Source organism: Electrona antarctica, assembly GCF_951216825.1.
Source record: "Electrona antarctica genome assembly, chromosome: 3".
Lineage (NCBI taxonomy): Eukaryota > Metazoa > Chordata > Actinopteri > Myctophiformes > Myctophidae > Electrona > Electrona antarctica.
The window spans coordinates 30,685,081-30,704,185 of NC_136808.1; the positions used below are offsets into that span (position 1 = coordinate 30,685,081).

The 19,105-nt window shown below is 41.5% G+C and overlaps 2 protein-coding genes across 3 annotated transcripts in view; one reads left to right on the forward strand and one right to left on the reverse strand.

The window, feature by feature from the left end:
- Positions 1–9,487, reverse strand: part of tdp1 (tyrosyl-DNA phosphodiesterase 1) — a 14,821-nt gene extending 5,334 nt beyond the window's left edge. For both annotated transcript variants that reach the window (XM_079496586.1, XM_079496585.1), the window contains exons 1-10: positions 9,226–9,487; positions 7,582–8,253; positions 7,130–7,173; positions 6,922–6,977; positions 6,582–6,678; positions 6,175–6,209; positions 5,557–5,649; positions 1,678–1,848; positions 817–895; positions 526–702 (exon numbers count right to left, since the gene is read on the reverse strand). In XM_079496586.1, the coding sequence (XP_079352712.1) occupies positions 526–702; positions 817–895; positions 1,678–1,848; positions 5,557–5,649; positions 6,175–6,209; positions 6,582–6,678; positions 6,922–6,977; positions 7,130–7,173; positions 7,582–8,251 (1,422 nt within the window). In that variant the 5' untranslated portion in view covers positions 8,252–8,253; positions 9,226–9,487. The remainder of the gene's footprint in view (positions 1–525; positions 703–816; positions 896–1,677; positions 1,849–5,556; positions 5,650–6,174; positions 6,210–6,581; positions 6,679–6,921; positions 6,978–7,129; positions 7,174–7,581; positions 8,254–9,225) is intronic.
- Positions 9,488–14,926: 5,439 nt separating this feature from the next.
- LOC306920504 (troponin I, fast skeletal muscle-like) lies at positions 14,927–18,518 on the forward strand. The gene is made up of 6 exons (XM_079497298.1): positions 14,927–15,006; positions 15,499–15,535; positions 15,981–16,109; positions 16,287–16,376; positions 16,727–16,903; positions 18,022–18,518. Exons 1-6 carry the CDS (start codon positions 14,999–15,001, stop codon positions 18,112–18,114), a joined length of 534 nt encoding a protein of 177 aa, XP_079353424.1. The 5' UTR covers positions 14,927–14,998; the 3' UTR covers positions 18,115–18,518.
- The last annotated feature ends 587 nt before the right edge of the window (positions 18,519–19,105 follow it).

Below are 19,105 nucleotides of genomic sequence, written 5' to 3' on the forward strand. Positions count from 1 at the left end.
TCCCTGTTACTGAACAAACGCTAGCAATGATTACTATAAAAAATATAGTGCTTTAACCTTTTGCAAAAATACTTTGTTTGAACTGTTACTGGGGTTTTTTCTTCTCTCTCTTAGCCAAATATTGTGCTCTTAGAAACCATCTTGTGCTGGGAAATGTCCCAGTACGCAGTTGTGGGAACTGGGAACCATAGGAGGGGGTGAGCAAATTTGAAAGAGTCAGGGAAGAATTTTGTTAAATCTGTCAGAAACCGGTCTCTTTTTGCTGCTACTACACACTGACTGCTATCATGTGTGCGTATAAATCCAGTGTCAAGATTGTGTATTCCATTCACACAGTCCATTGTTCCATTATTAAATGTATAGAGTTTAATATATTTAGCGATTATATTGTTTTTATTGTGTCTTTTATCTAAATCTGCATCCTATTACTGGCTACTCTAGCAACCCTCGGGTGTCATCAAAGTCCTATGTAGTATCCAATTGTGGCAGTGGTTGCATTGTTGCAATAAGGCGAGTGGAACGTACCAGGTGCAGGGGGGGGTCTGACCGGAGCGAGGTTTTACCCAGTGTGCTCATCGTGCGCAGGAACTCCCCTGTCAACCATTTGGTCTTGTCCACTCCCAAGGAGCCAATGCTGGAGAACTGACCAATGACAGGCCAGGTCTCTTCATTGGGAATGGGACGTGTGTTTTCATACAATAACTTTAAAAAAAAAAAGAAAGAGAAAAGAAAAATAAATACAAGTCATGAAATGTCTGAATAAGGCAGACAGACAGACAGACAGACAGACAGACAGACAGACAGAAGGGTCTTTACCTTCCTGAGTCTCAGGTGTCCCCAGCGGTCCATATCTTTACCAACATACCTCCCTGGAGTAGAACCAATCACATAGACTCTGGCAATAGACAGCAGAATTATTAATGGAGTTAGTAACAATGAACTTGAATTATCAGTAGAATGAAAACTTTGAAATTAACCAAACCCTGCCTGCAGCAGCAACTGATTAATTCCGGAGATATTACGTATGTATTTCTGAGCTAAATGATTACAAAATGAACGGCTTACATCACTGGATTTCAAAGTTGTATGTCCATTGTTCTCTCCCGCAAAATTAAAAAGCAGGTTTATATATTATATATATATATATATATATATATATATATGTATATGTGTCTTTAGGTCCTTTTTATTGATATCAAACCATGTTTTTTTTGCCTTTCATTCTTCCGCGAAGCTGCGATCCTAGACCGGTTTCGCGCATGCACACTGCCATTCACTTCCTTGTTTACGGGCTGACAAAAGTTGCTCATAACTCTAAAATCTACGCTCCCCATGGTTTTGATCATAACTCAGATGTTCTGTGGTCATTTCTGACTTCAGCAAGCACCTCATTTCGAATATTAACGCTTCTAGAGAGACATAAGACGAGGTAGCGTGAGGTACTAAGGGAAAATTATGCCTCCCGGTTTTGGGGGTTAATGGAATGGCGGGGCTTTTCAGAGTAAAATCTGCCTCATCTGTGTGGCACTCTAGCGCCTTTATTATGAAGAATTCCCCGGCAAAAAAAGTGTTTTAATAATTAACGAAACGGATTAGTCTGATTAACCACCGTGTATTATACTTTGTTTCAATGTACTTAGATCTTGCACATTGTAAGTCACTGCATATAGTACCCACCTGCTTTCAGACAAGTCGTGCTCTTGGATTCTCTGCATCCAGTCAGTGAGCTCGGGTGCACGATACGCTGCAAGGTATTCCAGCAGGTCTCTCTTGAAGAAGGTTGGAGACTCACCGTCGCTTGGTGCGCTGCCCTCCGGTAAACGTGGAAACAATGGGCTCATCCACATTCTGGGAAGAGGTCAGCACAGCAAAGAAATTCATTACACCTCAAATTTACATTTATTTAATCGTCACGTTGGTAATAAATAACGGTAGTGGGTCGCACACTCCAAGACTTCAGTTTAAAACATTTATTTCATTTTTGAATGTAGGCAGTCACTCTCCACACCGATGAAGGCTGGATAGCCGAAACGTTTGTCCCTGTTCAAAAATGAAATAAATGTTTTGAACTGAAGTCTTGGGCCCTCATTTATCAACCGTGCGTACGCCAAAATATGGGTGTACGCCGAAATTACCGCAATTTTCGGCATTTACCATTTGCGCCAACGTTTGATTTTGAACTTGAGCCAGGACAAAACTCACGTCTGGTCGGGAGCTGTCGTACGCTTTGTCCTCACCTGTTTTTCTGTCGTAGAACAGCGGAGCAGCATTGTCTGAACTGCTGACACGCTGTCACAGGCATCTAAACATATGTTTTCACTCCTAAAATGTTAATATAAAACTGTATGTATATACATGTAAAAAGAAAAAGAAAAAGAGAGATTTCCAACTTTACAAGTAAGTAAAATCGCGCAATTAAAAACAATATAAAATGTTTACAATGTATTAGTTTGTGCTTAATCAAACAGTGCTTTACTGGCCTTGTTATGCGAGCGCACTTGTGAGATGATTTGGGAGCGCATCGCATGCGGCATGAGCGTGACATCAGATGCCTATAGAATCACTGTGATATTATTTTAAAAAAAGGCACATGGACTGCACGCCTTTATTTCCAAGTGACAATGACAATCATACAGCTTGCCTATTTGCAATTGTAGCAGGCTATAGGCGTAAGGGGCTTAATCATTCACCATTTAAATAAGCGCTTTGACAGTTCAGATAAAAGCGAGATCATTTTCGGGGGTCGGGAGGCGTGCGTCGCCAGCCCAGGCCAGCACATACCGGCACACATGCAAACCTTCATCCATATGTTTATGATTCGTTCATCAATGATCAAATCACTCCATAAACGTTGATTATGACTGCCTTGACGACATGGTAGCCTATCTCTCATGCAGGCATCACTGACTCACCCACAGGACTTATCACAGCAGTGCGCATGCAGTCTCACTGATCGCCTTCGCCGTGCACTGCGCACGAATGGGTAAAATTATTATAGGCCTACAAACGTATTCCATTCATGGCGATGCGATGTGTCATGTAGCCTTGAGGTGCGTGCGTGCGTGGACATGACAGAAAGGCAAGCGAGGTGAGAGGGAAACAGGTGAGAGGGAATTATTTAATTCATGCAGGTGTTCGTTCTTTATTTATTTAAGATACAACACACCAGTTAGTTGGGCTTGCAAGTTGTGTGTGTGTGTGTGTGTGTGTGTGTGTGTGTGTATGAGAGAGGGGGGTGAGGCGGGCAGTACGTTTTTCCTGTATCCATGGTTTCCAGGTCGTATTGCAGTTGTTCATGTTGCAAAAACGAGGGCGAGGCTTGATTTCATAGGGCGTGCCAGATAGATTTCAGCCGTCACATTTATAAACGTCCGAACGAAATTAAGGAAGAAACAGCTGTCTGCGATCACTTTGTAAATGCCGACCCGACGTGGGTGTACTACGAATCCTACACTCGAATTTGGGGCAGATTTTACACTCGATTGATAAATGAGGGCCTTGGTGTGTGCGACCCACTACCGTTATTTTTATGTTTTGAACGGGACATTTGGTAAGTTGCCAACACCAACATGTACATATTATAACAAGGTTGTCTGTCTCTTTGCCTGCACATTTGTCCACAAGAGAGCAGTGACAATGTCAAAACTAACATTAGATCAGGTAAGATAAACATTAGAATGGGCAGAAATAAGATTCCCCACTTGGATCAATAAAATATATAGCATAACCACACAGCACTAAGAACTAGAGTAACTACTAAAGATCTGAATTTGTTTTATTAATTTGACAGGCATGTTTGCACATTGTCTCTGTGAGGTTGTTACATTACACTGAAAGTAACAATATAGAAATAAATTCAAATTATTTAATACTATTTACTCAAAGATAAAGTTAGAAACTAAAAAAATATTCAATGCCAGCACTCACAGTACTGTCCTTTAAGGCACTTTATTATAAACCTTGTGAAGGAGAACGCACCTCCGGTTGGACAAAGAACCATGAAACTTGGGATGACATCAATGAAACGTTCCAGGTTCTGTCCAAGGAAGCTTATAAGGAAAGGACATGGTCACGTGACTGGGCTGCGCCATGACACTTTCATGGATGCTTTCATGGGAGCCAAACTACACCCGGAAGTTCGGTAGAATGCACTTGAGTCAATGAGAACTCAGTGACTAGCTCATGAACAAACACTATTTCTGAATGACTGAGACCTTTTGTAAAGTAATCGCTTCTGGAAAATAACAGAAGACATGTAACACATTATTGTCTGCTGTGTTGCTTTTCGTTGTGTACTGTACACTGTCATTTTATACAGCCTAACAGGTATGGTATCTAAAGAGCACAAAGCACCTTTCTGAACGTACCAAGTATCGCAAGACTTCCAAACGCTTCCTGTCTGTCAGTCAAATCTCCTTTCCCTCTGAAAGCTTCCTTGGTTCTGTCTCGTGAAAGCTTTTACACGTTTTGAACACTCTTGAATATCCATGCAATTACCTAATTATTACTTAAAAAAAGGACTAGTGAAGATCCGAGCCAAGGCCTAAAGACACCAGTAGCCTATTATAGAGACATTGGATGAAATGTACATGTATCTTGCATGGATTTAATGATGTATTATTATGTATTTGTGTGTTTGCAAAATGTCTTAGAAAAGGGATGCTCTGATCAGGTTTTTTGGGACCGATACCGATCACTGATTGTTTTCCGCATGATCGATCGATACTGATAGATCCGATACCGATACTGATCGTGTGAAATGTTGCAAATTTTAATATTTCCAAAATGATTATATGTCAAAAGCCACGTCAAAACTGTTCCTGTGTGTGGGTAGGAAGGGGAGAATGTTTAGGGCTGTCACAAAAATGCAAAATGATGTTATACTATATATCTGATTGACATTTATACCACTTAAATGGTATAAAAGATCAGTTTCTTCAGATAGGGTAAATTGCCGATCAGATAGGGAAAATGCCAATTACCGATCAGAGTGAATATTGGCCGATATGGCCAATCACCGATCGCTGGCCGATTATCGGAGCATCTCTAAAATATGTATTGAACATTATGGAGTTGCTCCTTTTATTAATGGTTATCGAGACGAGGCCGCAAATTAGTAAACTCTTCAGGCTACTATTTGTCCCGTTGTCTTTTGTGTAGATAAAATGACAACCTTTTTGAGAGAGGGGTGGACTTCAATTGAATATTCCTTGAGAAAAAAGGCCCTAAGACATGCTGTTCGTTGCTCAACCTTATAATATTGGCTAAAGGACTCAGAGACTGGCAATTAGTGCTAATTTTCTTATATATAAATATTGTGAATCTTTCTGTATTATGATTGCATTTTTGGTTCTGGTTGGCTGAATGTTGTTTGTATCGCACGGACAGGGGAAGGTGTCACACCTATGGACACTATAAATGTGACATATTCGTTGTTTACTGCATGCAACGCTGACGAAGGCTATAAGCCGAAACACGTACGTTCTGCAGCATACTATAACTATGCCAATTCTAATAATAATATAAGTGAATAAAGAATTGTTCAGGTGGACTGACCCCTGTGACTTCTGGTACCAGTCGGCTCTGATGAGGTTGGAGGTGGTAATGACGACCCTGAAGCCCTCCTCGTACCACAACAGCATCATTTTCCTGAACCAAGAACAAAGATGGAAGATGAACTACAGCAGTATCAATACAAAGGCAAGGCACTAGTATACATACCATGACTACACTGTCTGCTACATTGGTGATTCTCAACCTGTGGGCCAGGGCCTACTGGTGGGTCGTGAGGGTACTTCAAGTGGGCTCCTAAATAATTGGTATCAGGAATCTCAGGAATATTAGCATACTGTTCCTGTGAAGAGTTTCATATCTGTTAATGGTTAATTTTGTGGCTCAGACCCTTGTACTCCTTCTCAGCTTCCCCACTGTCTATTTCAGCTACACTGTCTCACTCTCAGTCTGTCTCTCCTACACTATTTCCCAGGAGGCACAGAGGTTTCTCTGTCACCCTAACATAGAGAAGCCAGGGACAGGCAGGGTACGATCGCCTTATATTCGACCAGTTTTGAAACTTTTAAGACAATGCCAGGGAAACAGATTAATCAACATGTCATAGTTGACACATCCGAAGAACTGACAGACATGGCACACAGGAGCAGAGAGAAGGCTTACGTGTGATGAGTTCCAAAAGCAATATCCAGTTTAGCCTGCAAGGACAAAATATATCTCATTAACTACTTTAAACTTGGCACGTCTATTTTGCGCATGTCATTACAGGCAACAACAAGTGTCTATTTTCACTATTTTTGTACGTCACCATTGTACAAAGTATAATACAAAACAGGCTTATGTTGTCATTAGTCGATAATAAACTAAAGATATATTTTCTTCATGTTGATTTGTTGATATATAAGACTTAAAAATAAATGCTTCTCGAGTATTCGATTAACCTAATGAGCAAGATGATATTGGTTCTTCTAAATATTGGTTTAGATGTTCGGTTACTTGGCCAGCCCTAGCACATATGAAAAAAATGTGATGGGAGTGTTTCCATGTAGTGTGTGAGGTGAGCTGTGTACCTGACAGAAGCTGATGTGACTGTAGGGTTTAGCCTGCTGCAGCAATCTAGCTTTGGCCTCCCTCTTGTCTCCGTGGACTATCAGAACTGGCTTGTTCCTGAACAATCAACATCACACTGAATGCTTTACTGCTTCACCACCAGAAAGACAAGACAGAAGACAGTATACACAGTGTAGGAGAGAGACTGTAGGAAAGCTGAGAGGGAGACGGTGTAGGAGAGAGACCGTAGGAAAGCTGAGAGGCAGACAGTGTAGGAGAGACAGACCGTAGGAACTTAAGGCTGAGCGGTAGACATTGTAGATGAGTAGTATGTGATAGCTGATAAAGAACAGGCCTTACCTAAATTCTGGTGGATACTGCTGAACCATCCAGGCAATATCAAAGCAGTAGTTAAACTAGAAAAGAGCAATGAGAACAATTCAACTCGTTTATTTCAGGCTAAGTAAGGCTATACCTTACAGAAAAAATACTTTTAATTCTTATCATTAAACCTGCAAAATGCAAAAGAGGATTTTAAGATGATACAACAGCATGAAGAATCTCTTACCTGAACTGACTCCTTCAATGTCCCAAATAATGGAGACAGGATGTCTGATTGAAGATAAATCCATGATTAAGTGTTAATTATAATAATGTTTTTTTTTATCTTCGTGTCAGAGAAATAAACTGAACAAAAGTAGGGATTTGAAGCAATTCATATTCAGCTTTCAACCAAAGTCACCTAAGCTCACCTTCCATCTGCCAACACTTTCATATATGCATGATTTCCTATATGGTCAATTAAGCAAAACTACATGTAAATGAACTGAACTAATGTAAACACATCTAAACCGAGTTACAAATGTCACTTTAAAAATGCCTGTACAATTTTGCTTTCCTTCAACTGTCAAATAAACATCACAACAATAAACTAAAGTAAACTATAAAGTAAATAAAAAACAAAACAAACCAAAGCCAAAGCCAGGATGAGGACCCCACAGCTACATGGTAGATGCTCACCTTTGATATGCAGAGCCCCAGTGTTGTATTTCTTGTCCAGTCCAGTCACCTTGTTGAGGTAAAACCTGTAAGTATCGTTAGAGCAAGGTACACTTCTCTCAAAGAAGTCCTCTGGCTCATCTACGTAGTCAACTCTCCCGTGGGGACTGGGAGGGCGCTCTTGCTTCGACTCCACCTTCGGCTTCTTGGCTCTAGGAACTGGACTAGACCGGTGTGGATCTGAGGGTAGATCTGAGCTACGTTCCTTTCCATTCCGACCATTATCATCGTCACCATCATCATCGCCACTATCCGAAAGAGCCCAGCCCGAGTCGTCCGCCTCCTTCTTCCGCTTTCCGGCTAGTGAGGGACTGGATTCGTATTTCACCGGCCTCAAGTCCCTCAACTGGCTGGTATGGGTCATCTGCCTCGCTTCAGAGCCGATGACAAGAGTGGATGGGGCCGTCCTAACCGGTGACAAATTGGATTCTGTTTTCACGACTGTCGTGGGTGTGGGAGGAAGGTTGTGTGTGGTTGTGGAGTCAGCCAGGTGACGAGAGGTAGAGGAGACCGAAGCCAGGTGATGAGAGGTAGAGTCTGCAGGTTTGGAAGGCTGAGCTGAGCTGAGCTGCTCATCATCGTCATCACTGCTAGAGACAGACCACTTGCCATGTTGGCTCTCCTGAGACATGGCTGACAGAAGGAAAGGGGGAGATCAGAGAGCCAGTTCAGTAAACATTAAGCCACATCTGAAAAGTGAAAACATCACTTGACAATGACTCAGAAGTAGCCTGGTAAACCATCCCGGTTGCATGAATTCACATTATTCTTCATTAGTGTTCTGCAGGTCAGTCAGGCCCCATAGCACTCACACTGGGCAAGACCTAAGCTGTAGAGGCTATCATTTGTTTTGGGTGGAAGTTGCAGGATTTTGGCGGAAGTACCGCTCAAGGAAATGACGTTGATGCTTTACAAATCAGTTTACATTCTCCATGAATGAAACAAGTGTTGTGATTGGTCGAACTACTATCGTATCCGGGGGAAATTTGTCGGATGTTCCGGACCGACACTTCCGCTTATAGCGTCTCTGCCTTAGGTTGTGACCAGGCTTTTCTCTTTGCAGATGAGTAAGCCTGGGACCGAGGCTACATAGCACTGGGCGGGCAGTTTTGCAGAAACCAAAAACTGGAAGTCAGAGTCAATTGGTGTTTGTGAATCACTGAGCGCAGATGCCGTTTGGCTCTTCCACTTTTTGGTTTTCTGCAAAACGCCCACTGGGATGATTTACCAGGCTAACTCAGAAGCACTTTGTGGATAGGTTACTTACAGTCAGTAATTTTAGATTTCTGTAAGTTACAGACATGTTGACATGACATCCACTCACAGTTAACAGTCTTTGTATTGAGTTGTGCTTGAATTGTACTGTAATTCTGCAAACTGTTAATACATATTTCAATCAATCAATCAATCAATCAAAGATGCAGATCAGAAAGGGAATTTGTTTGATGTTGTTGTGGTGGCACGCGCACACACACACGCACGTGACGCACGCGCATACACACAAGCACGCACAATAAAAAAATAAGTACAGCCGAGCCAATGCTGAATTATTACACGTAATAATAACCCAGTATTATAATCTGGCACTGATTTATTACTACTTACCGTTAGAAGTGAAAGATTGAGTGTTATTCAATCAATGATCTATTGTCTGCGAAGTTGTTGTGCACTCAATGTAATACATGCCTTCTGAGTTTTCTGACGCAAACATGCACATGGATAAACAGCAAGACACCTTGAATATTACTCTGATATCTTTTTCCACATGCATACAACTTAAATATATTAGATCAGCGATTAATACATATCCACCGCTGCAGCAGCAAGTTGAATTTACTGATGCACAGATATATACGTCCGATGTGCAACACGGATACTTGACGATTGAGTTCCGCGACCGTGTTCTGCACTGGCTATAGTTCTGCACATACAAAATGTATTTTTTACCATTCCTGTGTTTTAATAGATTTACCATTGTTAATGTAGGCCCTACTATAAAAACCAGGAGGAGATCTGTTGTCTGATCAGATGTTTTTAGTGTAGATAGAGACGTATTGCTATCTTTGCTATTGGCATTTAATTTCCTAACGTTAATGTACTGTTCGATACTTCAGTGACTTACAGCGCCTCCCTGTGGTGAAACCAACTCTCTGAGTCAGTGCTGGAAAAAGTACTCAGGCCTACTGCAATGTAGAAATACTGTGATGGGAGTGTTTCCAACTTTCCATGTGGTGTGTGGGAACCAATCCAAAAAATATTCAACAATGCATTATGGGACAAACCTCTGTTAAAACCTAAGTTACTGTTTAAAAAGAAAAACGATTATAGAACTACATTTAACTTTGTATGCGAATCGGTCAATGTTATTTTTTTGTTTTGTTTATATTTTTGAAATATAATATATATAAACCGTGGGTGATAGGATAGAAAAATACAGAAGCACATATACCTGGGGGATGAATGTACACTGTCGGATGTGAGGGTGATCTGCGGCGGCATCTGTCTGGGTTGATTCGGCTGATCTGGCTGGTTAGGCGGTTGTTCCCTTCTCCCTCGCCATTCCAAGTGTGTCCACTCCCGAAGCTCCGCGCTCGGTGTCAGAGAGGACCTTCCATCCCCCTGGCTCATCGTTGATGGTAGCTCCACTTCCCCGCTAGGACCCTCAAACAAGCCCAAGGCCCATTTGTAGGACGTAGGGAGGTCGCAGCTCCACAACTCCAAGCACATCCAGAACTGGCACTGCACGTGGCAGTCTGCCTTACTTTTATTTTAGTTTGTTTAGAGTTTTGATTGATTTATTTAAATATTTATTAACAGTTTTCAGAATTACAGTACATTTCCAGCACAACTCAATACAAAGACTGTTAACTGAGTGGACGACCCAATAAAGTATTACACTTGTTTACAAGAGGGTCCACCTTGTTCAATTCATCAAAACATTTAGAGACGTACAAATAGACACTTCTATATAGCCAAAGAACAGAACAGGAATTCATCATAAAGGAGGTAAAAAGGGAAAAGAAACATATACAGTGAGGGGAAAAAGGGGTAGGGGGGGGATTCCGAATTTACGGGGGCCAGTTTCGAATTGCAGCCGTCCGTAGGTGCCCTTTGAGAGCGGTTTTGAAGGAGTCAAGGGATTCGCATGTCTTAATGACCACCACATTTTGGTGGCATATAGCGAAAATAATTTAGTCCCTTGTTTGTGCCGAATCTGGGTTGTACATGGTTTGTTGCACTCCCTCTGGTGTTGTGGGTGTGGACTTCGTTAACATTAAGGAAGTATTTAGACAGGTACATGGGTATCTTGGTGGTGTATCGAATCTTGTGGACCAGACCCATTGCAAGATGCTGTACTCTGTCGTTGACCCTAAGCCATTCCAGCCTGTCGAAGTGGGCAGGGGTGAGGTGGGTTCGGGGGGTGAGGCCAAGTAGGAGCCTGACCAGTTTGTTTTGGGAAGTCTGGAGCCTTGTTTTAAGGGCCTTTGAGGTTCTGTGGTTCCGAGAGGTGCATGCATAGTCGAAGAAACCTTGTACGAGGGCTCCTGTTAGGGTCTTCAAGGTGTTTTTGTTGACCAGTGAGTCCCTAATTGTATAGGCTAATTAACGGTCCAATAAACTGCATCACCAAAAGAGAAAAGAAACATAAAGAAACAAAACAATTAACACAATTAATAAAAAATCTAATAAGAATAAAGTACAAAGTAGCCTACTTATTATGCAGAATGTTCCATTTCACAAGTTTTCAAATATATAAAAATATGATCGATCGGCTCATTCGGCTACTTTCAAATGGCCAAAATGTATACTGTAGGGCTGAAGATTGGAAATAATAATAGTAGTAGTAACTACTAACTAGTAGAAACTATAACTAAAGTTTTCAAATAATTGTATAGTGGAGTAAAAGTAGGGTATAATATTTGCCCCTGAGATGTAGTGGAGTAGAAGTAAAAGTACAGAAAATTGGAAATACTCCAGTAAAGTAAAAATAGGCCTACTATATACCTAAAAATTACAATAGAGTAAATGTTTACTTTACACCACTGCTCAGAGTCAGACACGGACAATGTACAAATGAAACCACATTGTTTTAATTTGTACACTCTCAGAGTTACAGACATGAACGAAACGAAAATACCGTACATCGCATGGATGCAAATGGGACGTATCCTCAGTGATGTATCCCAAGGTCATCGGGGTTTCAGGTCTCGCGAACATCATACCCCTCACTCGGGTGACCCAGCAGGGTGATCAAGTCCCGACTTACGTCCCAGTAGCTACCCTCGATCAGACCCACTAGGGAATTAAGACCAGGGCCACACAATCCGTTGGAACCACTCCGGAACTACTATGCCGGGACTGAGAGGTACCATTCTGGCATGTGGAGGGACTAGGCTCTGTGGGTTGACTCCTGTCCGGGCCCCTCCTACGGAGGATGCAGGCTGGGGCGCCAACCCATACTGCTCCCGGGACCACCCGTCTCTTCGGTGGTCACCAGACTATACCTGGTTGTCTATTCCTATGAGTCACTATAAATAGAATACCTCAGAACGAAAATACATTGCATGGATGCAACTGGGACGTATCCTCAGTGATGTATCCCAAGGTCATCGGGGTTTCGGTTACATGTAGTATAAGTGGTTTTCTTTGTTAAAATAAGTAATAATATATTCCTAGGCTAGTTTTTGTTCATACACAGGGGACTTGCCATCTCTCCATGCTCTTTAGTAAGCAAAATACATTTTTGAGTGGTGCAACATACCACTCCTACAACCAGCAATGTCCGTCCGTCCCTGTCTGTCTGTCAGTATGTTTAGAGTACCAACAGGGGGCGCTGTTGCACCACTCACTTCAGACAGGTCTGATTTTCACGTCGGGATACCAATTTCATCCAATCAAGCACATATAGGCAAGTTGGGAGACTTATGACATAAAAAACAAAAAGCAAATTAACATTTGTATATAGGCCTACATGTTATTAGTATTTCATATTGTACATTCACTGAAGAAATTATGTAACAACAGAAAAGGCATTAAAAAGAAAATAAGCTGCCTTTTGGCCTGAAGCTGTTCACACTGAGTGTGCACTATTGTTCACCATTGTCATTTGTTATAACTGTAACACTTGACATTTTTATAATTTTTAATTATTTTTAAAATGGCCCTTAAGTTGGTGCTAAAGGAAAGGTTAAAGGGGTCACCAAATTCAGTAGTGCTCCTATCCCTCAGGGAGGAAGAATAGGATAAACGTGTCTATTTCAGATATGGCTGACAGTATCTGACAGTCACCCCCCCTTTCAGCACTCTGCTATGGGGGGATCCTGACCATTTGCTTTCCTTGCCTCTTTACTTTCATCCCCTCCCTCTCCCCCTCTCTCTCTCTCTCTCTCTCTCTCTCTCTCTCTCTCTCTCTCTCAGTTCTCTAATTTGTCATACTGTATATGTTGTATTATCCCGTAATATTAATCATCATCATCATCATCATCATCATCATCATCATGACTCACGACCTCACAACCATGGAGCACAACTTCAATATTCATAGAAAAAAAATCGGGACACATCAAAAAATCGGGACACATCAGCGATATTGTAAAAAAAAAAAAAAGTCAAATCATTCCTGAATTCCTGGATATATCAACAACCTTCAACCTCTCTCCAACTGTTTACAGGAGTGCATGGTTCCTAAACCTTTCAGGTCGAGATCCAAAAGAGCGCTCTCTCTTTTGGACGTTTGCCCGGGACACAAACTAGTGAAAATAGCAAATCTCCAAGCGCACAATGCTTTGCTTTGCGCCACGTTGCGAGCTGTTGTAGACCGGCTATTTGGTGCATGGTTACAGTGGTACAGTACTGTATGATTGTGAATGTACTTCTGTTTCAGTGATCCAGCCCTGTGGGGGCTCCTTGACCACCTGTTGAGTCAGAAGTGACAACATCAACAAAGAGAGCCACCTAGATCAGGGCAGCTGTCGCACGCACGCACGCACGCACACGCACACGCACACACACACACACACACACACACACACACACACACACACACACACACACACACACACACACACACACACACACACACACACACACACACACACACACAGCACCAGCACCACCATCACCCACAAGGGACATCAGCTGATGAGGGACCAGTCACCTTAAAGGACCACTTCACCACTTTTCAACTTCTCTTCCTATAATTGGTCCTAACTAATGTTCATGATACAATACCACCATTTTTTCCTACTCAGTCTGTGTCTCATAGGAAGGCTGTGGGCAGTTCAGAAACCCGTCCACCAGTGACATCATCGATGGTGAATCCAAGCTAATAGAAACGGCAGGCTTTCTTTTCCTGAAAAGTTGCAATGCAAAAGTTGAAGCCATCGTTCTCACGATAATAAAAATCTAAATATATTTTAAAACAAATCTTGTTTAAAAAAAAATCTGCCTAATGATGATGTCACTGGTGGACGCGTGTCCGAACTGCCCAAAGCCCTCCTATGAGACACAGACTGAGTAGGGAAAAATGGTGGTGTTATATCATGAACATTAGTGAGGAGCAATTATATGAAGAGATGTTGAAAAGTGGTGAAGTGGTCCTTTAAGGCTTAAGCCATTCCCAGGGACAGGCTATGAAGATAACATGCTGTATGTTAAGCTTTTTAACCATTCCCAATTGAAATTATTACACTAGCCAGTAGTTATGAATAACAGTACATACTATTATGCTACTATAGTATTAGCCTCAGTCTTATAGAGTTTAAGTGAAGTTTCATTAAAATAACTAATTATGTGTTTTATAGTATGCATGACCATTAATCAGCATTTTTTATGCATGGGAGCTGCTTGGAACTCCAGACCCCATGACAAAATATTAGAATATGAAATATTATTTATTAAACAACAATAACATCTGTAAAACAACGTATCACTGTTATTGGCTGCCAGCCTATAGCTGATGTAATCTAAACAAGAATCTTGCAGTGAGGTATTTAAGAGTTTTGAGGTATTCTTATTCTCGTATCAAAGGGAAATACCGGAAGCAGACCAGCTACAGTGTCAGCTGTTAGATGCTTGGTTTCGGGGGTATACTGTAAGACCACGCCCCCGAGACCCCCCTCTGGGATGAACAGAAGGAGCAGCATCTGAAGACACCTGGTGGCCTGTTCACCGGTCAAATATAGAAAGACATTGTGCTCCTCCCTCAGAAAAAGGCTGGACTATCTGACTGCAAGGCAGGCAAGTCCTCACAAGGCTCAGATCCTGTTGTGATAGCCAAGGCAGGTAGATCACTGGGCAAGGAGGACTGATCACAAGCAGCTACAGTATAACTTCTCTTTCCCCAGTCAGAGGGTTGGAAATCAGCTTTCTGGACAAGATGGACAAGTAAGTGCTATTTTCTTTTTCATTACTTCATTAAATAATTTCAAACATAAGTTTAGGACCCACTTAATTGACCAGATTACTTAATTATATTTCTTTGTATCATCTCTTCTTTTCTCTAATCATGTAGATAACCAATAATTCTAATCATGTTCTTGTTGTTTTTTGTTTTGTTGTTTTGTTCTTGTTTTATATACTGCAATTATGTCTTCTGGATATTCTATATCTCTTGTACAATGTTTCATTTTGATTTACATAGGTAGAGGCCTCGTATAAGCCCCTTGGGCTTTTTTGCCTCAGCCTAGCACTTTACCCTTCTTATATTTATATGTTCACTGTGTTGTTTTTTTATACTGTGCTGAATAAATAAATACAAATACAAAATACATTTTAATTGAATATCAACGCAGCGGATGAGTTCACACATGAGTTCTAAAGGCCATTCTGCCTGTTGTGCCTGTTTCTTACTCCCAACCCTTTTGTCTTTCTCCACAGCAAAAGGATGTCATCAAGCCGCCGTTATGAACTGAAGGTATGTTGAGACAGTGCTGATCATGGCACTCTACAAAAGGTTGTGTGATATGCTTTCACCATTTCACCATTCACCCCTCAAGCTCACAATTTGCTTGTAGATCAGCCATGTTCTGCAAAGAGATTCTGGTGTGAAAAGAAGGAAATTACAGACTCCTGGGAGGCCCGGTCAATTTAGTATATACTGTAGTGTATAGGTTCACAACGCGATGCATTCTAAGCTTGTAGATCTCCTATTTGCACTGAATCTTCACTTGTAGATCTGCTATTATTTTAGCTATTTATGCCAAATGCTTGCCTATTACAAGCCCAGAATAGGGCTGATATTCCATGTGGTCAGAAATCTAAGTGGAGCAGAAGTAAAAGTTGAATTTGATTTTAATTGAAATTAATCTAACTCTAGTTAACTAACTCTAAATTAAATGTTGATAATTTCTCTCTGGCAGAGCTTGATGCTTCAGATCGGTGAGCAGTTGGTGGAGCAGGAAGCACTGGAGCTGGTGGAGGAGGAGAGGAGATACATGGAGGAGAACTGCCCTCCACTCTCTATCCCTGCTTCTCAACAGGAGCTCATGGTAATGAAATGAGCACCATGCTGTCCTTGTATAACTTAATCTTTCTTTCTTTCTTTCTTTCTTTCTTTCTTTCTCTTTTTAAAATTCCATAGTTGGCATTTTTGGAGGAGAAATGTCCTGGAGTGCACCCAGAGTTTTTTTAATCTAATGTGTATCTTCTCTTCCTCACCTCGACAGGAGCTGTGCAAGAAGTTCCACAAGGAAATTGACCTAGCTGACGACGAGCGCTACGACTCCGAAACCAAGTCGACAAAGAACAATAAGGATGTGAGTAGGAGTCACTACAATGTCTCCTATTGGTCATTTGGTCTCCCCCATTGTCAATTTGTCATACAGGACAAAGATTATATGAAATTCTGAGAGTGTACATGTACACGTAAATTGGGATCATGCATTGTGGTTTTTGTAGCGTTAAAAAGTAGCATACCAATAGTACAAAGTAATGTAGCCTAAACTATTTCCCTGCAAAAAGATTAACTCCAGAGACAGAATTCTGTGTAGTAGTACAACACTTGCACACCAACAGAAAGCATTATCTTGAAATATACAGAATGTCCATGCAGGACAAAATGCTATAAGCTGGTGTGAGCGGTCGTTGTTGTTGTCTTGTCTGTCAGATTGACGAACTGAAGATGAAAATCCGGGACCTGAATGGGAAGTTTAAGAAGCCAGCGCTGAAGAAAGTGCGCATGTCGGCCGATCAAATGCTGGCAGCGCTCCTGGGCTCCAAACACAACACACGGATGGATATGAGGTCCAACCTCAAAACGGTCAAAAAAGAAGCTAAGGAGGAGGTGAGTGGAACCATAAAAGTGATTCTGATTTAATTTCCTAAAGCCTGATTTATATTTATGTCCTATGGCTACGACAGTAGGCTTATCGATCACCAGGAACCAAAATAGCTGATCTACAAAGTCATACTCATCAGGCTTCATTATTTTTTTAATCATTTTCTGACAAAAATCACATTAACAGACAACACACAAAACAAGAGAAAGTCACAATAAAAATCAACCAAGAAAACATTCTTCTTCCTATCATACAAGTCATCATAATGCAAGGCATATTAGGCCTTGTGTTTGTTTCTGTGTGTGTGCACCGTAGATTGTGCATTACATTCACCCATTCACACACCAATGGCGGAGGAAAGGCAGCAAGGCACCATGAACCTGCACATCAGGAGTAATTAGGGGTTCACACTCACATTAGGGGTTTACCCAAGAACACTTTAACATTAATACTTTGGGGGAACCCGGGATCAAACTAGGAACCTTGTGGTTCCCATCCGGCCACTCTACCAGCCACCCTACACCTGAGCCACTGATGCAGTTAAAAAATGTATGCCATCCAGTGCAGCAATCCTGATTCTGGAGGTAGGCTGTGTCTTTGATTTGTACATGGACCAGGCATTTCAAGATAAACATTCTAAGTACCACTACTAACCATTACTTAGAATCATAACAATCCTTTGGTACCGATATAGATTTGCCATACTGACAAAGTAGCCAAACAACCTGCCAATTAAATACTGCTCTGTTTCGGCTGTTATAGGCAGTTTGTCTTTGTGAGGGAGAAGGTGCCCTGTGTATCCTTAGGTGCCCAAATAAAGAACTAAAATGAGTCTCTCTCTCTGTGTGTGTGTGTGTGTGTGTGTGTGTGTGTGTGTGTGTGTGTGTGTGTGTGTGTGTGTGTGTGTGTGTGTGTGTGTGTGTGTGTGTGTGTGTGTGTGTGTGTGTGTGTGTGTGCTTGTGTGTGCGTGCGTGCGTACGTACACCATGAAGGCATAGCAGATGAATTATACTTGTGCTATGCTTGCGTTAATCAAACTCTGTGAGAGCACAACAATTGAGGTTCATTTTGACACTTACAGTGTTGAATTAACACCCCAGAGTTTCATTTGTGTTCCCCCCAGGAAGTGGCAGGTGACTGGAGGAAGAACGTGGAGGACAAGGCTGGCATGGACGGCAGGAAGAAGCTGTTTGAGACAGAAACAACAACGGCCTGAAAGTGTTCCATGTGCAACCTCTGGTGGAAGAAATGCTGATCATTCACTGAGATTTTGTAAAAGTATCAATACTAAAATATAAAGATACTCTGTTGCAAGTAAAAGTCCAGCATTCAAAATGCATTTGAGTAAAAGTAGAACAAGTATTGGCAACAAAATATACTTTAAGTATCAAAAGTAAAAGTAGTAAGTTTTCTAAATGTATACAAATCTTTTGAAAATAGACGATCTGCACACTTGTAGATCGGTTACTTTCAAATAGCCCAAGTAGATATAGTGCTGAAGTGGTTCATGTATGTTTGTAATAATAATCCAAATCTACAAAGTAACTATAGTAACTAAAGTGGCGGAGTAGCCTACAAGTACAATATTTGGCTCCCAGATGTAGTGGAGTGGAAGTAAAAGTATTGAAAATTGAAGATAGGCCTACTCTAGTAAAGTAAAAACCAAAAACAAGAATGACTGACGTATCAAACACCATCAAACAAATGTTTGGTCATTTTTTTGTTTTTTTAAGGCCACCACAATGTTTTTCCAATGGGAGTCACATACACTGACACCACAGCGCGTAATCAGCGCCTCAAACTGTGACTCCGCCCACCCCCGGGGGAAGTTGTGATTTGCGCTCGTTCACTGTAATGCAATTTGCGGCATTTTCAAAACAATATTGAGCAGAGTAGCGAAACGTATTTGCAATGCCATACGTTGAAAGATCTGTTGCCCGTGGACAAGGCACGCTACCTCCGCAAGTTAGATAGCATCGGCATAGATGTTTGTCCGTATGTGATTAAGGATTGGACCAAGTTGCATTGGCAGCCATAGAAAATTCTTACCCCAGGCTAAAACCGGATGTGACGTTTTTGGGCGTTCCTGTCTAGCGTGGTGTCAGTGTATGGTTTGACCAAACATTTGTGTTTGATTGCTGATTGCTGGTGGTGTTCTCCCCCCCCCCCACCAAACATTTGTTTGATACGTGTTTGATACGTGTTTA